This window comes from Xiphias gladius, chromosome 9 (assembly GCF_016859285.1).
Source record: "Xiphias gladius isolate SHS-SW01 ecotype Sanya breed wild chromosome 9, ASM1685928v1, whole genome shotgun sequence".
Classification (NCBI taxonomy): domain Eukaryota; kingdom Metazoa; phylum Chordata; class Actinopteri; order Istiophoriformes; family Xiphiidae; genus Xiphias; species Xiphias gladius.
In genome coordinates, this window is record NC_053408.1 from 12,690,994 (window position 1) to 12,709,859 (window position 18,866).

Consider the following 18,866-nt stretch of genomic DNA (forward strand, 5'->3'; position numbering starts at 1 on the left):
AAAAAAAAAAAAATTAAATAAATAAAAAAAACCCCACATGTAAATTCAGTTTAAAGTGATTGCTACTGTGCATCACATCCTTGTATGCAAAAAACACTTTGTGATACCAGTAAATGGAATGAAGTCATATCTACATTGAAACGAGAAGCACTGGCCTAATGTTTAGGGTTATTCTGCGGACACTAAGCTGTAAAACTCTGAAATGTTTTGTTTTAATGCTAAAATGTAAATTGATCAAAAAATGTTTGTAGAAACATCAGATGCAGAAATGAGACAAAACCTAAAAAGTGGGCGGGAATCAACACTGACCTAATACTGACATGGAAATAAGGACAATTTTTACATCGGCTATGTACACCCGTCACATTTTTGTGCCCAAGGAAAACCTCTTCCTTCTCCTCTGAGGATAAAAATAAACAAAAACGTAAAGAAACTGCAAAGAATGGGGAAAAGGGATAAGGCAGCAGAATACAGTCTTATGAGATTATCTCTCTTCTAAAGATGAGTCAGTCTGCAGGTGGGTTACATTTTGTTAGAGTGACAGTGACTACATAGAGGATACAGATAATAAACACTAACAAGTCAAAATACTGCTTAGCTGGGGTTTTTTTCTTTTTTGAAGGTCTTTTTCATTACTAAACTGAATGAGGCCTTCCATCTACAGCAAATGTACTAACATACAATATAATACATTCCTATTTTCCTGCTCTTCCTGATCCACGAGGCAGAGAGGACCGAATTTGATCTACATGAGAGAAATAGCCACCTATGCTTGCTATACATCCAGGCAAATTCCTCTCAGGTCAGTGCATGTTTCAGTCTGTCACAGTACCTGATGACATCTTTAAATACTGAGTGTGCTAACACTCCATTTGTTTCCTACAAACTGAAGCTGAAGTACCTGAAGGCCAGCAACCAAATCATTTAGCTGTTAGAGTTTGAATGCTAGCCACAGAGACTTCAGCGCTATTGTAGGCCATCGTCTGTAGCTTTCTCCATATTGCTACTTGTTTCAAGTCTCACTTTTCCCTCATAGCTTTCTTTCTTTTACATACTCATTGGTACATTCGCCTTCCTTTCCTCCCCACCTTCCCCTCCACTCTTCTCAGTGAGTGGCCAGCTCGGGCTCTGTGGAGCGCGTGCTGTAGCCATTGGCCGGCTGGGGCAGTGCGCTGCCATCCGTCTGGCGCTCCTTTGGTGCGGCTGTGGTCGGGCGTGGTCTCTGAGAGCGGGAGGAGCCTGTGAATAGTCGCAGGGCGCCCCTGCAAATTAGGGAGAACCAATAGAGCTGGGGGGCCATGAGCAGAGCAGCACCGAGGTTACAATGCCATGGCACTGAGAAGGGAACCATGAGGAAGGGGATGGATGCGTACCTGGATCCAAATGGAGGAGACATAAAAGATTGCAGTCTTATTTCTATAAGCCATAAGACAGAGATCATGGTTACTGACCCCAGCTCAGCGAGAAAGCAGAACATGAGAAAACAGAGATGGAAAGAAAGACATACCTTCCATAGACGTAGTAGAGGTAAGGGAAGAGGAGGACTCGACAGATGAAAAAAGTGATCAGCATAAGAGCCCCATTCACTTTGTGCAGGAGAGTGTGTTGCTGTTTGTACTGAGAGCGGGAAAAAAAAAAAAAAAAAAAACAGGAGGGAGAGGTCGAGAGAGAGGGGGAAAGAAAAGCAAGCAGTACAGTTTGGTGAAAGCTGACGATGTTAATCTCATTTGCCATCGTTATATTGTTAATACTAACATTGTTATATTTGTTAATACTATCTGCATGGACTGAGCAAGTAGTGATGGAAAGCACAGTATGCCATGCTACTTGTTGGACACTGGTTGATTTCTACAGGAGGCAGTAGGACAGTGTGTGTGTGTGTGTGTGTATGTCAGCGAAGCAGTCCTTTATGACATTCTCATTTGTTTACAGCAGATGACTAAACTTTTATCTCGAACAGTCAACCTGCTTCAGTGAGATAACACTGAGAACAAGCTCACACGCATTTCCCTAAAAAGGTCTTCCTCTTACCCATTCACTGGTCTCATATTCCAGAATTACATGGCATCCCATCAACAAATACGCAAAATGCTTTTTGTTACTCATTGTTATTTTCATTCTATAGGTATAGGAGGGCCACAACTTTAAGCCAGCTGTTGTTTGTCAAACGGCCACATGCGCTGTTGTCAAGGGACGGGAAGGGGAGGGTGCTGAGTGATAAAGGGTAGAAGGACAAGCTGATACTGTATCTGCTGAATATCCAGTCTAAATACTAGGGGCTATATTCAGAGGCTAACAGCTGTAGGAGCCTCAGATCGGGGACAAGTAGAAAACAATGGAGGGACAACCTTCACCCAGACACTGAAACATTGCACACACCCGCACAAACCTAAAACAGATACAGGTGGATGCAGGTCCTACAATGTGTATTCACAAAAACTATGTTACCGATTAATGACTGATGTTTCTGACAGTGCTGTTCACGTGAGACACAGTCAACAGGAGCCGATGGAAGTGAAACAAGCTGCATGCTGGGAATGACCGGAAATATAAATCTCCATTGAATGAAAAGCGAAGAAATAGAAGAGTGCAAAAGAACTTTAGTGTGACACATGCACATGCAACAACACCTAAAACTTCTTAGAGGCTGAACATGGACACTTACCTGGATGAGTATTTTTCCTAAGCAGACAGATGGAGTGCTGAGCTCAGCCATGAACATTATACCCTGGAAATAATCTCCCTTTCCTTGTCGCCAAAACTAAAGAGAGAAAAGGAGGTTGATTATTTGTCTAGAATGCAATTACAGCTTTGTTCCTTTGCAGAATTTCTGGAATAAATAAGCATCTGTAAATTAATATCTACCTGGGGCCAACAAGTAGAAAGTTTTAAAGACTTAATTCCCACTTTCTCAGAGTCAGACAACTTGTGGATGGCTTTTTAATGTCACACAGTTGACACACAATCTGAATAGATAGCGAACAACTCTGCATAGCATAGATGTCTATAGGATCAAGTAACAACTTCTCTCAAGATCAATAAATAAACAGAAAATAATATCAGCACTAATTTTGATAATCAGTTATCATTCTCATTTTTTGCTTTTCCTTTTCTTAACAGTGGAGTAAACTGAATAACTGAGTTTTCTTATGTTTTATAGACCAAATAACTAATTGATTGGGAAAATAATTGTCAATAATTGGCAGTGAAACCAGACAAAACTGGTACAATTACCCCATAACCATATTTCCCCTTTAAAGGGGATAAAACAACCTAAGAGTGGGTAGCCGCAATTAGATAATGCAGTGCAATATATTTTCCTTGCCTCACTCAAATCTCAGCCCAACATAAAGAGCAATATGTGACAGTTACCACAGAGACGGGGAAGCAGACAGTGACCATGACAACATGGTGCAGCACCATGAGGAACTCGCGACGCAAGTAGCTGGTCAGTGCTGAGCTCATGTGCTGGGGCGCTGCTGAGGCCTCCTCGTGCCCTTTGACCCGGAACTTGTACCAGTAGCACATGAACATTGCGTAGATGTCATACACGAAGTAGGGAACAGCAAACATGATGTAAGTGCTAGTCAGCCAATGCCTGTGTGGAGAGGAAGAGAAGCTGGCTTTTAAAAACAGAAATGAAACAACAAACTGTACAAGTGAAGAATTCACTTAAATAGAGCTTTAAGTGATGTTAGCATGTTATGCTGGTAACTAAAACACAGTTTGATATATCCATGACAACCAGTTCAGTGATTACTCTCAGTACAGAACAGTTTTCCCCTTCTGCAATCCAAAACATCTCAATGGAACCCATTTCACCTGAATTTACAATCATCTTAAAAAAAAAAAGTGATAAAATGCTTGGGCCAGTTATAAGTAAAAAAAACTTCAGGGATAGCTGAGCTAAAAACTGCTTCTATACTCTTACACAGCAGCTAACATTTACTGCTCTCTGACAAGGCATCAGTATGCCTTTGCATGTTACATCTTAAAACCTGGGTGAACTGACTTGTTACATACATTACAAGACATGGCAGACTGGTCAAATATAGTGGAATATTTTCTGTTGAGTATTTCTTGACTTACTGGTCCTCGATGATGTCCTCGCAGGAAGAAGCAATGATGTAGCCAGCTGAAGAAGCCATGACTGCCTGAACTGACGACACCAACCTAGGAGCCGAGAATGCCAAGTAAACAACAAATAATGTATTTCTCATTATCCAGTGTGGTGAAAGGTTTTAGACTGTCCAGTTAACTCATGGTAAGAAAGTAATGCCCTTTCACTTTTATGCCAAAACAGTGCAGTTGAAAGCACGTGGTAAAAATGACCTAACTGCAGCCACAACAACCTGTGATACTTGGGAGTCATGGATAAAATTTCACATGTGCTTAAGTCTCAACAACTTGGATGGCACTGCAGTGAATGTACCACCTAAGTACTAGAAATTTCGTGGGCAGTAGTGTGAGTGCTGTTTATCTACATGACATGTCTGCTTCCATAACATCCACACATAAAGCAAAAACCAAGTATAAGAAGGTCTCACCTGGCAGACACAATGACTGCATCTCCTTCGCTCCATCTCAGTGCTGGGATGGACTTCAGGCATTGTTTGGACAGCAGGAAAAGGCCTGGAAAAAACACAGACCCAGCAGCTAGGATGGTCAGCATGGTCCCTGGCGATTTGTCTGAGGCAAAAAGTTCAGCGGGCAATCTGGTCCTTGAGATCCGTCACTCTGTCCCCTCTCTGAAAAACACAAAACATCAAACAGTGGATAAACAGTTCATATTGATCTCACTGGTGGCAACTCCCACATGTATGCATTTTGCTGCATTTACTAAGATAAAAAACAAAGCTCACTATCAAAGTCCAACATATGTGGCAATATATTATTCTAGCTCCACTAAAGATCTTGCCATATGTTCGATCAAGATGAAGTGGGGTAAAGGGAAGGGGTAAAGACTGACCAGGCACATTGTGGAATATGGGCTTATATAAAAGGTGAAAGAGGACGGTTCATGGGATAGAAAGCAATTAGACTATATACTTGCTGAGTACAGATTCAGGGGCAGAATATCAGATAGAAGGTCCTTTTGTGCACCATATTGCCCTGTCCATCTGATGACACTGTAAGAGTTATTCCAATTTATTCCAAGGGCAACCATGTGGTAGTTCCTTGCAGTTTTGGAGTTTGCTTACACTAGACTAGCTGACTCATTAAAAAGTTGAAGTCCATTAGCAAATTACGCATTGCGCTATTTAAAAATCCTGAACGTCGAAAATATCGACATAGACATGTGCTGCTGGTGCTCATAGTTCCTGCTGACAACGTTAACTAATGTTACCTGTCTGTAAAAAAATAAATAAATAAAGATTTAATGGCCGAGCTTGGGCAACTAGACCTCCAAATAAGCAAACGGAGGCCGGCTTGAGGTTGACATATAACTATTCTAGTATTGGCGCTGATCTGCCAAACGGTGATAATGTTAACGTAACCTTCAGCAACTTTGGCTAAATTATGCAATGTTAAGTCCAAGAGCACAACATGTAGAAATCTATTTGGTACTGAACTACGCTAACTTAGCAACACTATATGCTTTCCATCAAATATACCAGCTAGTTATGCCAACAATAACAGCAGACAGCTACAGGTAACGCAAATTAACGAGCTTTGCCATTTGGTTGTCAAATTGTTAGCAAAAAAACTGGTTCAGCCAGCATGTAAGTATGGAGGTTTAATGAAGAGAGACAGTATCGCTAACAATAAATGTCATCCCTAACCCTTGGTAAGCATGGCCAACTGTCTGAATCCGCGCTAACAATGACGCTAGGACCGTTGGCTAAGCATTAGCTAACATTAGCATTAGCATCTCCCAGACATACAGCTATGGCAGTTATTCACCGCTGCCTTAGTTAGCAACCATTTCGTTTTGACCCAATTCAGAAAAACGGTAGTTAGCAAGATGATGACACCCAAAAACGACAACTAAAACCTGAAAGTGCAACTCTCCACATTTTGTCACTTGTTCATAAGAATGTTAAGTTGACGCTAAACTGTTGTTAGCTTGTTATTTGTTTGTAGCAGTTAGCAGTAGCAAGTGAGCAAACCGATCCCCGTGCACGCCAACCACGGCTAACTGGCTAACAGATTTGGAGTTTACACATGTCTAAGATGAATGAAAAATCTTAAGAAGCGTTTACACAGAGACTTTGCAGAGTCCGGTCAGCGGCCAGTCGAAACTCGTGTCCTGCAGAAAGCGTTTAACGTTAAAGATGTCCCGGGGGTCTCCGCCTCGATGATCCGCATGTTTATGTGGCCACTTCAATGTCTGAAGGGTAGCAGCAGCGAGCTAACGCTAGCTTGCAGCAACTTAGATCGAAATCTATGCGAGGGCAGCTCACCGAGAGCATTGGTGACTAGCTTGCGACCAAGCCAGCTTAAGCAAATAGCTAATTAAAACTCGGCAAACCCGACGAAAAAAACAATGACACAGTCTGATCCAGTTGTCAAGGTAACGTTAGCTAGTCCGGGCGCTATGTCATCGCATCTGTCTCGCTACAGCAGAGCTGCCGCTGCCGCTGCCTCAGCCTCAGCCTTGCAGATGCAACGTTGACTCAACACTGTGGACTGCTGCGCCAGCTAGTTCCTGCAGGTCCAGGCAGCACCTCTTGTCATGACGAGAAATTTGCACCACTCGCTGCACTGCATTTTGTAAATTTGCTTTTGTTGTTTTCTACGCAGGGAAACGCTGAATGGATACCCCGTAAGGAGGCCGGCGATTCCAGCTGTATTCGTACTTCGCAATATCCATTCCGTCCACTTAAAAAATACAGTAATTTACGTGCAAACAAAATGACCCCGCATGTATGTATCTAATTCAGAAAATCGCTGTAAATCTTTGAAAAGAATTAAAGATTAACAGATTTTCCATTAATATAATCTGTGTCTCTAAAGAGTTAGAGAAGTATTTATCTCTTTCAGGTTAGTCATTTGGCCTTTGAACGACTTTTTCAAATAAAGTGATCAGTTATCAGTCCTTCGCTGCACATTGTCAGAGATGCCTGATATGTTTGTAGGCTCACGGTCCAGATATTTTGCAGCCTTGCAAAACCTTGACACGTTGGGAGCCTTGCAGATTACATTTCAATCAATGCAACTTTGTTCAGGCTTTGCGGTGATAACCCAGCTCTGTTCTTAGGGTTATTAGGGCATGATAAAACTGTAACATTGGCTTGTCCTGTGTCTTCAACTGGGAAAAACTGTAAAAAGCAAAAACAAAAACTAGAAGTAGTTTAGGGAGAATTGTTTTGTGATTACTGTTTTATAACTTAAAATAATATTGAACATTGGTCAGTAGAACATCTCCTTTTAAGCTATAGTATATGGTCATATCTATTGTGTAACCCCCCTCTGTGGTCATTTGTAATAGTTTACTCAAAGCTTTTGTGGTAGTAAGAACAGAAGTCAATACATGAAGACACATTCACAAATACTGTGCATTTAACACACATACGACGAAATACATAAGTAAAAAAGTAATTTTCTTTTAACATTATAAGCTTGAGTGAGTGAGTTTTATAATGGGAGATATAACCTTTTAAATATAATAAAAACGTTAAGAGCAGTATGATATGTGGTGACTGTGTAAAAAATTATTTAAAATATAAAAACAAAGCAATGGCTACAAAACACTGACCCCTCAACCTCCTCCACCGATAGTCCGTTTATGACTAGGAAGCGATGTTGATGAAGATTTTAGAGATTCTATGAAATATGCCACTTTTAATTACGTCATTTAAAATTCACTTAAGTACAGTACAGAGGTCAAACAAGACTTCAGTATGACAGAAGTATAAATTACAAGACCACGACAAGAGTTTTTCTATAACTGACATTTGTCTCGAAAATACCAAGAAACAGTCCAGCTTCATAAATTAATTCAATTATTATTAAGTACATTCCATGAGTTATTTTGTGTTTAAGACTTTAAATGAACTTTTTTGGTGTATCTACTTTATTTAAAATTGTCTCATAAAATTAACCTAAGTTAGTGTTTTCTCATATTTCCCAGAAATACTTTCACAGGTCTGCACCTGTTGTTCTCAGCTTTACAGTGATGCTGGCGGTGATAACACAATAAGAAGAAGATGTACATTTTGTCAAGTCAAGGAACAGTGAGAGAGTTGTGCCTTTTACCATACACATAACATGGTTTTCTGCTGCATTACTTTGCAGTCTATTGCATGAATGGGGTTCTCTTTGTATGATTTTTAAACAATGGAGCAAAAAGCTGTGTTTGAAAAAAAGGGAAAAAGGGAAAGTGCTTTTTGCACACTTGTATTCAGACAGCACAATGACTCAAAGTAACTTGTGGTAAATTCATTGAATCACTAGGTTTCGGTCAAGCTGCAGTACATTTATCAGGCATTTCTTGACCAAACATGATTATTCAATAAATTTAACAAATGTGTTGACAGTGTGCAGGGGCTGACAGAAAAAAGCCTGTTACCGGTGGATACCAAAACCTTGTGGTTACCATTGATTATTTTAAAGATTGTTCGGAGGCCTGTTAGTAACGTCTTGTGCTGTAGCTGTGCTAAATTTATCACAGTTAATGTGTGTATGGATAAATTCGCCTTTCATCTATTATCTGGTTGGTCCTGATGGCACACCGCATTCCACTGAAAGAGATAACAGGGTAAGACGTGTACTGGTCATGTGGACCAATTACATGTACGATGTGTCATGAATTTTTGTTGCTCGCCATTAAGAAATGATCATGTCACTTATGTTCACAACAATTAATGAATGATAACTCACAGTCACATCATACAATATTTTTTTTAGCCTTTGCCACCAAATTTTCCTGGAATATCTCATTCTTATAGAAATATGAAGTTGTTTTTCTTTTTCTTTTTTTAAATCAAACTGCAAATATCGACATGTTGCTCAAATTTACAAGCTAGGGTGTGGCACATGAGTTTTATTTATTTTCATTCTTATAATTTATTATTACTTTTTTTTTTTTTCCCTTTCTTTTTTTGTAGAAGCGGAGTGCACCACAAAAGAGAATCGTGCACTTAAACCAAAAAAATCTTGCAGGTGCCACTTGACCAGTCGGGGTAGAAGGGACAGACATGTCTAAGCATACGTCAACAGTTTATGGTGTAATGAAGGGAGAGATAAAAAGTGGGTATTAATAGCGTGTCAGGATTCCGAGTACAACTTGTCACTACTACTACTAGGGATTGTTTCTGGGTCATGCTGCAACTTATATTTGCTTTTGATTATCAGTTAAATATGAGCAGCTTCATATTTTTATGAGACTAAGTATTGTTCTGCTTTCAGAGAGAACTGAAATTCCCTTTTCTATGTAACTGGATGCCAGCTAATTTGTTGCCATTTACATTGATGAAGTTATTGTGGGTTAACGTTCATTAATTGATAACCTATTTTAACTAATCACATGCACTCATAATGACTTGATCATTTCTCAGTGGTGAGCGACAGGAATTCACGATACATCCTGCATGAAATCATCATGAGTTATGCATTAGTTAAGCATGAGTTTAGTACTCTTCTTATAAAGTGTCACCAATGACGGTTAACAAGACAAAAATGGCTGTGTTAACAGATCAACAGAATCATAACATGCAGGTCAAACATCTGGCTGGACAACACTACATCCAGAATGAACGACTGTCTGAGAGTCATGTCAATGAAGACGCTGTGGTGTGAAAGTGATCATCTAGGTGAACAGATCAGCACACAAAACAATGCCTGTTTACCCTTTTTACTTTAAATTGTCCAAATTACAAAATAATAACATGATCTCTACTTCATCTACAAAATAACATAATATTTATGACTGTAGTAAGCATCATTGATTTTTTTTTTTTTGCTCTAACAACCTTTTAGACATGCATACTGTTGAGAAATATAAAAATATAAATATAAATACATCCCATTAATATTCTTAATGAATCCATGACTAAGATTTGAAATATTTCATCATAAAAGAATTAAAATGCAGTTGAGTACGATAAGGCATTAAGATGTATCACAAGAGCTGTACAGAATCCTAGAGTAGAGGTATTATTTTTTTCTTAGTGTTATGGAGAAAACCTAAAATTAACTTTTTATTAAATCACTACTTTTCTCAACAGGAAGAACACGTTTCCAAAGGAAGAAAAGAAAAAGGAAGAAGAAAGAAAGAAACAACTCTACAAATTTCAGGGTAACATAGTAACACAAAACTGAAAAAGCACTCCAGTACAAAACCAGGATTTCTTTTCAGCACACCGAGCGGTGTTGTCAAACTCCCATTGTACTTCTTTGTCTGACTTGTGACTTTATAAGCCCTTTCTCGACACCACACATCACTCACAATATAACTCAAAGCAACCAAAAATATCCAATGGACAAGTGACCATTCTTCACATGATTAATGTGGAACGATAATGACTTGTGTTTAGAACATTATGTGCTATACAGAGAGTTAAATGACTAAATCTAATGCATAAGTTTCACTCATTGGACTGGTACATAGAGAAAACAAAGGACTATGGCAATGACAGTTACAATCAGATGAATGGCCAACAATGTTAAAATTTTCTGAATAAAATCAACACCTTTATAAATATTATTGTTTACAGCCAACTAACTTGGTGGAACTGCTAAAAGTTTCTTTTGTCATGACAGCTCCCTAACAATAAGCATGACTGAGCTAGCTTGTTTTCATGCAAAAGGTAGTTCTCAGGTGCAAGAATCGCCATGTCAGAAGCTGAAGTGTTGATTAGCAGTTATGTTTTTTTGGGGTTTTTTTTTTTGTTTTTTGTTTTTTTAAATGGCCTGACCCAGAGAGGAAGACTCAGAGCAAGAAAATCCAAGAAATCTCAAACCCATTTTGATCCTCACTGAATCAAACAATAACAATTTAAGGTGCTTGACACTCCTGAACACAACTCTATTCTTATCTCTGTACTTTTAGGAAACAAATCAACAAGTACATCCCACAATACAGTTACACACTGACCACAACAGGTATGGTCTTCTGTCCTGATCTAGAAACAGCCTTCTAGAAACTTAATAAAGTAACATTACGGCTTCAAATCAAATGTTGATTTTAGTTTTGTAGACAAACGCGCTAGCATGCTAGAGGCGCCCTGACTTATACACACCCAAACACACAGCTTCCCTTCTAACGTGTTTCTTCGTTATGTTTTCTTAGAACTACTCTCACCCTACTACTTCTTTTTAACGCAAGCCATTTGGATTCTCAATAAGTGAGCTGCAAAATGGAGGTAAGATCAGAGCTGGTGTGAGATATACAGTACTTGGTGCACTTGCAGAGAGCAGCCAATGCCAGGGTTGAGGAGAGAGAGAGAGAGAGAGAGAGAGAGAGAGAGAGAGAGAGAGATGGCAGAGAGGGGAGGATAATACAGTAGATGCTCACAATACCACAGTTTCATTGGAGTCTTAAATGCACAAGAGCATTCGGGAATATTTGGACGACACATCAGTTTGTCATTAGTGTCACTGAACTTGCGGAAGCCACAAAAGGTCCCTCGTTCCATGATTTCATTGCTCTATCGATACAGCTCTTCCTTTCTCTCCTTTTCTCCGATGCTCCAGCTCTGCGGCTCTGAGGTGAAACTGCCCTTGAGCGCTGACTGGTGTTAATCTCCCCAACCCTTAATCCTAACCTTACCTATAAGTCGGGATATGGCAAAACTGAAACCGGATCAGCATCTACGAGTAACTTCAACCTTCTCTAACCTTGCTCTCTGCTAAGGGACTGAGGTTATTATTGCTGAGCTCCATATTGCTAACTGTGGGGCTGTGGTGCTGCAATACTAGAGCAGTCTGTGACAAGCAGGTCCACCACCGTGTTACCAGTGACATACACAGTGGGTGCTGTCACCATGTTGCTGAGGGAGACAGAGCTGCTGGCAGCCACATTAGAGGTGATGGGGCTCGGGGCACCCTGGCTGTTGCTGTGGGTGCCCATGTGGCCCTGGAGTTGGGTGGGTGTCTTGCAGTGGACGCCACACAAGTGGCAGACGAGTACGCCACCAGAGGCGGTGCCGCCAAAGCCCCCTGGACTGTCCTTCCACTCCTGGCCATGGTGCTTCTGGGCATGGACACGAAGGTATGTCAGTGTGGTGAAGCCTGACGGAGCGGAGAAGAAAACAACAGTGATTTATTTTAGCAAGAGATGTAGATGTTATAGTAGAGGTTCACTTGACACTAAGCCAAACAAAGATCTAAGCAAATTTGAAAACCACAGTTACCAACATAATGCAACAAGTGATAAACTATTGTCTGATCTCGCCTATGCAAAGCAGACCGTCACAAGGGAAACACAGTCCAAATGTGATCCCAGCGACGTAAAAGACAACCAGAATGTCAAAAACAGGATTAAGTTGCAAGAACAGACCTCTAAAAGAAGAAAAATTAAATCTCAAAATGTTGACGAAATGAATTTACATTTCATATCAGTAAAGCAATAGTTTGACATTTTGGGAAATACCAATCTCATGTCTGTTCACTGTAAAAGCATGAGTGGTCTTGATCTTCGTATCTCAGTCTCAGCAGGAAAGCGTGTTTTTGTTTCCCAAAATGTCAAAGTATGTTAGAACAGATAAACAGATTAATGACCTTGCTTTTTGACACAAAGCGACAACAGGAGGTTGAAATTACAGGTTGATCATGGAATAGTGTGTGCCTGCATTGCTCTCTTTTTTAATCATGATTACTTTTTGATTATTCAGTAGGGAGACAACAGGAAACAAGGGAGAGAGAGATGCAACAAAGGTTCCCAGTCAGTCTCGAATTTGAAACCTCGTGGTCGTGTCTTAACTCCTAAACCATGGTGGCGCCTCAATGTCTGTATTTTTTTCTCAGCATATACGTAATTTATATGCACTTAATGTAAACAAATAAAACATAGAATTTGTACTTACTGCGGTTGCAGAGATGGCATGCGTGGTGCTGCGACTGGTTGTGCACCCTCATGTGATCTGTGATGTAAGCAGCAGACAGGAGCTTCCCACAGATGTGGCAGGGGACCTTCTCCTCATGGCGAATCATATGCGCACGCAAGCGATCCTTCGTGGCAAAGCTGGACTCACAGGTCTGAAAAAAAGAGGTAACTGATGGGTGATTACAAACAAGTGTATAAAAGTAAAAAGCTACGCAAATGTATGTGACCCTTAACAGTTAACGTCTGAAGTCTGAGAAGCTGAAGTTTGCATTAAAAACAATTGGACAAAAAACTATTCCAATAATCATGTGAGAGATTTATATAATTTTTAGTTCCACATCTTATCACCTTTAAATCTATTAAGTAACATTGGCCAGTGTTCAAGGCCCAATTTAAGATGACAAATGTTCTACCTCTCTTTGCAGAAAAAAAAATATATACACACCCTTATATAATGTACAGTGTGTGCTGAAGTATGTTTGTCATGCTCATGTAAATATCAGACTTTGAGCAGCTGCATGTAAACATGACAGTGACAGAGCGATCACAGTGAGATACCTGCTGCACATTCTCATTTTCAAAAAGAGCTAGAGTTTATCCAGATCAGTTCATGTCATAATATTGTCGACGATCATTTCCTCATGTCAACAGATATCCGCATGAGTCAGGTGAAGACGCAAATAAAAGTGTTGTAATGTATAAGCCATTAACTGTGACTTCACTGTTAACATGAATGGACTTGAAAAAAAAAAAAAGACGCTGAAGTCAGGATGTTACACAGGGTAAACACGACGTACCGGACATTTGAAGGGTCGCTCTGAGGAGTGCACCTGTCTGACGTGACTGTTGAGATGGTCGGGCCTTGGGAAAGAAAGAGAGGAAATATATTAGAACAGGCGGTGCTGCACGAGTTATTTACAGCTGCGTGCCGTGTCACCGGTGGGAACATTCGTGTGAAATGTCAAAAAAGCATTCCTTCCTCTGAGAGACTGGCGACAAAAACTGATGATTAGTGAAAAATTTTTCTCTCTCTTTTTTCTCCTCCTGTAGCTAATGTGAAAATGTGGCACCGCTGCACCTATGTATGGCCGGTTACCAGCTGAAAAAGAAAATTGGATCACCACAAAAATGGGCACAGAAATGCAATGTACATTTCCAAAAGCTATTTTAAATCATTGAAGAAGTATTATATAATGGATTTTTCTTTTAATACCATGGATTTAAACTTCACAAATAACTTAAAAGGAACAGTAACATTTCTTGTGATTCTGCTTGACACATTCAGTATCTTTGAGACCTTTAGTAACTGGAATGCTCTTTAAAGTTACAAGAGTCTGAATCAATCAATTACTTATTCATTCTTGATATCTGATAGGCAAACTTCTAGCACATGCTGATAACTTCAGCCGTTCCACAGTATCACCTGGAGAAAGCCTTGCCACAGTGGGGGCATACGTAGGGTTTTTCCACACCCCCCTGGTGGGAGCGCACGTGGTGGCTCATGCGGTCCTTCCTCTTGAAGCGCTGCTGGCAGATGGGACAGGAGAAGGGCTTCTCGTCTGAGTGGGACAGGCGATGGCGGTTGAGATGGTAGACGTCGCGGAAGGCCTTCCCGCAAGTCTCGCAGGCGTGGTTCTTCCTCACCGGGTTTGGGTTGGGATTTGTGGGCCGCTGAGGAAACAGACAAGCAGATAAACACGCTACAGGGTTTAGATGGGAACTGCGCAGAATTACTGTTACATAAACGAAAAGAAAGACATTCAGTGTCAATATTTTAATATTTTTATATCTTTTGTTGAAATCATGCATATGCACACAGATACTTATGCCCGATTTGCATGTCATCTCTTGTGCAAAACATTTCTGACAGTTGATTCACATGTTAGATTGACTACTTCCTGCTGGACGTTACGTCTTTATCTGCTTTCACAATGTTTGTGTTACAGAGAACATGCAGGGGAGCGTGGGGGGCTTCTAGCACAGTGTTGCTCAAACTGGGGACCAGTGCCAAACACTGGGATGGAATTTACCCGGTCCCTGAACCCATTACTGTACATTGATATTTTAGTCAGACAGGAGAATTTTATTAATTCTACTTAACCAAGCAGGTGACATACAGTCCCAAACAATAAAAGAAGATGGCTTCACCATCCTTGTGGCCAGGCAGCTTAAGAAACAACATGCTTGAAGGTTTGGGGTTGTCGACAGCCATCTCCACAAGGCCCTGACCCACCTGTACTGTCGCCCCTGTGGCCATGACGACAGCAGCAGGAGGTGGAGCATGGGGGTTAACACTAGCCATTACGTTTGGCATGGCAACCCCTTCACCATCCTGACTACCCAGGGGAGGCTGCTGTGCACCCACCAGCACGCCGGGAGGGGCGAGAGGGGGAGGCGCGGAGAGGTGCAGTAGGGAGAGGGGAAGAGTGGGCCTCTCCGCCCTCCCTCCAGCCCCCACCGCCATCGCCGACGGGGCCGCCACCGCCGCCTGGCCGGCTGCTCCCTCCTTTGCCCCCTCCGCCTGCTCTCTGGCCCTGTCCTTCATGCGTACCCCAGTGTGGACCGACTGGTGCCGCCGCAGGTTGTAGTTGTTCTTGAACTGCTTGTTGCAGATGGCACAGATGTGGGGCACGCGGGTCGGCCGAGACACTGGCTTCACTGGACCAGAGGGAGGCGGGGGACAAGACGGAGAGAGAGAAATCCGTTAATTTCAAAGAGGTACTTTTATAATGACAACAATTCCAATAAGAAGGAAACTTGTGATGTGACAAGATTAGGAAATGAGGTTTACAGGATAAACGGTTGGTCTAGTGCTGATATTGAAGTATCACGTGGAGTAAAAGGTTGACAGAGATACAATGACTAGGCTAGGGAAATTTGGTCGAGCATCTACCTCCGGCATCTACCCTGTGACTAACTGTTGAATCGACAATGTGTCTCAGCTCTAATCATAAGCTGTAGCTCTGCCGAGCACCGGGGCTTAATCTGGTTTAGTTGAAAACTGAAAGTTTCTGAGATGTCAACATATAGCAAGATTACATGTAACTAATAACATATTGTACTTTATATTTCTGAGTGTGACAAAGTAAATGTGATTACCACATCCGTTTTAGGGTTTAATAACGGTAATTATACACCTATAGTGAACAAATGAATATCAAGAAACATTACAATGCTGTTGAACGTGTCATGTGCTGGTCGATTGCTTATCTCTGATATCATGGATGTTGAGCTCCGGTGTCTCAATGTGAAAAATCCAATTTGAGCAACCGGGCTTTTTGACTTCAGTTGAATTTTTAGATCCAAATTGAGCTTAAAGAACTTAAGCGATTTGACTGTAGTTCTTGAATATTGGGGCACATGAAAACGACCTCCGGCCATTGCACAGAGAGGGGACTTCAGACCACATAAAGTCAGGCAGAGTAATGATTAAAATTTCCCAGTTAAGTATTTAGATTCAAATCTATTGCGGCCATCATTTGGACCCCACGTGTCCGGTCTTTCCATCTGTCTTCGGTGGGCTTTTTATCACCTGACCGAGGTCAGTACTGGCACTCGAAACGGGTGTTGCTTTTGCTCTTAACGGCTCCACAGGTGCAGAGTGCAGTGCGGTGTCCCTCACCGGGTAGGGGTTCCTCACTGAGAGCGGCCGTGTCCACAGTTGAAGGAGGCTGTGTTATGTGCTCTGTGGGTGGGGTTTGGGGAGAACTCGTATGCACTGGCATGAGCTCTGATTGGAGGCCCCCCTCCACTTGGTTTTGGGTGGGAGTATTCTGGAGAAGCAAGTAGAAGGCCATCACCAAAAGTAAACACAAGTCACAGCATTATCTTGAGGTGCTACATTGTCACACAAGATGTGCGGGCTGCAGGACACTCACTCGAGTGGCCTGCGTGAGAGGACAAAAAAAAAAAAAAGGAAAAAAGGGAAAAAAAAGAAAAGAAAAGAAAAAAAAAAAAAGCGCGCTGTGAAATGAGAAGCAGAGAGACGGGCCAGGAATGCCCGCTCAACAAGCCTACCTGGAAGAGAAAAGTGCTCCAAGCAGCATCCATTTTGCGCCACAGCGATGGAGATTATAAAGTCAGCTCCTGATTGAGATCGAGGACAGCAGCCCTTGCATGGTTTGGATCGGCCCGCCGACGGCTGGGGCGCAAGCGGTCGACTGTCCCGCCGCAGGGACGACGGGGCTCCCGGGTTCTCTTGAAAAACGCGAATAGACTCGTCGGCACAAATAGGCTCTGCTCATTGAGGTAGCCTCATGCTGTCAATTAAAATGCACGCAGCTGTTGACTAACGCAGGCTGCCGTACACGGGCAGGAGTGGAGCAGGCCGGGTCCAATAATGGCCTGTTTCTCTCTGACTTTGGTTTCTAACTTTAATTCATCAAACGCTCATCTCACTAAAACGCAACATCACACAACCAAACTGCCTTTCAAAAACCCCCCAAAAATAAAAAATTAAAAAAAAATGTTAAAACCCGCATATTACAGCATTACACTTTAGCAACAAACAAACCATTCTACGGGAAATAAATGCATTTTCACGCAAGAGAGCAAATATGGGTTATAGCACACGTATCTGGCAGAACAGCAGCTCATGCTTTGTTTTTAATTTATGAATCTATTTTTCCGATTTCCCCCAACAGGCCAATCGGGTGTTTGTCGAAGCCTCGCTGTTGGATTCAAGCCCTGACCCCGGCGAGCGGCGCTCTCGCCGGGCCGCAGCCTATCGCTCCACCTCGGCCGTTCAGCTGCGAGGATGTCATCTTTCTTTTTTTATCGCCCGCTCTCCCTCCTCCCTCCCTGTCTCTTTCTTCCTTTTCTTTTTTAATTCCTCTTTCTTCTCCCCCTCCTCTCCTTTCCTCTCACCGCTATGTCCCACTTGCACTTAAAGGGATAGGGTTTCCTCTTTGGACACCCCCCTCTTATTTCCGTCTCCCTCGGCGGAGCCTGTCCTCTCCCCTTCCTTCCTGAGATTTTCGGCCGACACAAAATGCACCACAGCGTGTGTGTGTGTGTGTGTGTGTGTGTGTGTTTTTCTTTCTTCCTCGGGCCAACTGGAACAAATCTCCCGCACCGCAGAAAACAGCCAGAATGACTTCCCATTACCGGAGAGATGACAGACGCATCTTAAAGGGGTAGTGCGCACAGATCCTCCCAGTCAGCCCATAAAAATGATGTCAGAGTCAGATATAGTACACAGGACGAATAGCAGCTCAGGATACACACACAATAGATGAGGGTAATTGTCTGCATTGCATAGATACAGATAAGGAAAAAGGCAAAGCATGTAATGTGGTGTTCTTAACCTATGTATATATCTGCAAGGAGTGAGAATCTATAATAAACAACTTACTAAACCCTAAAGATTTCTGGATTAATCGATCAGCTGATGGACCAAACTTACCTGCCAGCTACTTTGGTTAAGCAACTTAAACAGTTTGAGTTCATTTTTAAGTAAATATCCCCCAAAACATACTGGTAAAAGTGAATATTTGCTGATTTGCTATGACTTTAATCTGAATATCTTTGAGTTTTTGACTCTTAGTCTGACGGAGGAAGTCATTTTAACATTTCAATTTAGGCTGTGGAAGTTGCAATGAGCATTGTGGGCGTTTTTTTCACTATTTTCTGACATGTTACGGATCAAATGATTCACTGAGAAACCTAGAAAATCTCCTTCTAATCTAATGTTGCAACTAATGATTATTTTTGGTTTGGTTGGTAAAATAAATAGTAAAAAATAGTAAAAAAAAACCAAAATTGACGTATTCAGATCAAAAACCCAAAGATTAAGTGTAATACCATAGGAGACACAAAAAAACCCAGCAGATTTTCACATTTAAGAAACTGGAACAACGATTTGTTTTCTTTTTTTCTT

The 18,866-nt window shown here is 41.5% G+C and overlaps 2 protein-coding genes across 4 annotated transcripts; both read right to left on the bottom strand.

The window, feature by feature from the left end:
* Positions 1-527: 527 nt before the first annotated feature.
* On the bottom strand, positions 528-6,372 carry tlcd3bb (TLC domain containing 3Bb). Of its 2 annotated transcripts, none has more exons than XM_040134686.1 (7): positions 6,204-6,372; positions 4,548-4,748; positions 4,090-4,173; positions 3,373-3,598; positions 2,666-2,761; positions 1,508-1,617; positions 528-1,373 (listed from the first exon to the last, which is right to left on the bottom strand). In XM_040134686.1, the coding sequence occupies exons 2-7, from the start codon at positions 4,670-4,672 to the stop codon at positions 1,106-1,108; spliced, it is 909 nt and encodes a 302-aa protein (XP_039990620.1). In that variant the 5' UTR covers positions 4,673-4,748; positions 6,204-6,372; the 3' UTR covers positions 528-1,105. The 2 variants fall into 2 exon arrangements, with proteins under 2 accessions (XP_039990620.1, XP_039990621.1); XM_040134687.1 differs by lacking the exon at positions 6,204-6,372 and adding an exon at positions 5,784-6,111.
* A 1,427-nt stretch (positions 6,373-7,799) lies between these two features.
* On the bottom strand, positions 7,800-17,637 carry mazb (MYC-associated zinc finger protein b (purine-binding transcription factor)). 2 transcript variants are annotated; one of them, XM_040134685.1, is made up of 7 exons: positions 17,006-17,637; positions 16,611-16,761; positions 15,540-15,646; positions 14,412-14,659; positions 13,786-13,849; positions 12,969-13,140; positions 7,800-12,174 (listed from the first exon to the last, which is right to left on the bottom strand). In XM_040134685.1, the coding sequence occupies exons 1-7, from the start codon at positions 17,036-17,038 to the stop codon at positions 11,831-11,833; spliced, it is 1,119 nt and encodes a 372-aa protein (XP_039990619.1). In that variant the 5' UTR covers positions 17,039-17,637; the 3' UTR covers positions 7,800-11,830. The 2 variants fall into 2 exon arrangements, with proteins under 2 accessions (XP_039990619.1, XP_039990617.1); XM_040134683.1 differs by having other exon boundaries at positions 15,222-15,646.
* Positions 17,638-18,866: the final 1,229 nt, after the last annotated feature.

Excerpts from the sequence above, each read along its gene's own strand:
- tlcd3bb (XM_040134686.1), bottom strand. The coding sequence starts at position 4,672 with ATGCTGACCATCCTAGCTGCTGGGTCTGTGTTTTTTCCAGGCCTTTTC. Across the intron at positions 4,174-4,547 it reads GCAGTCATTGTGTCTGCCAG|GTTGGTGTCGTCAGTTCAGG; the intron begins GTGAGACCTTCT and ends CTCGGCTCCTAG. Across the intron at positions 2,762-3,372 it reads TCTGCTTCCCCGTCTCTGTG|TTTTGGCGACAAGGAAAGGG; the intron begins GTAACTGTCACA and ends TTCTCTCTTTAG.
- mazb (XM_040134683.1), bottom strand. The coding sequence starts at position 17,038 with ATGGATGCTGCTTGGAGCACTTTTCTCTTCCAG. Across the intron at positions 15,647-16,610 it reads CAGTGAGGAACCCCTACCCG|TGAAGCCAGTGTCTCGGCCG; the intron begins GTGAGGGACACC and ends CCTCTGGTCCAG. Across the intron at positions 12,175-12,968 it reads ATGCCATCTCTGCAACCGCA|GCTTCACCACACTGACATAC; the intron begins GTAAGTACAAAT and ends CCGCTCCGTCAG.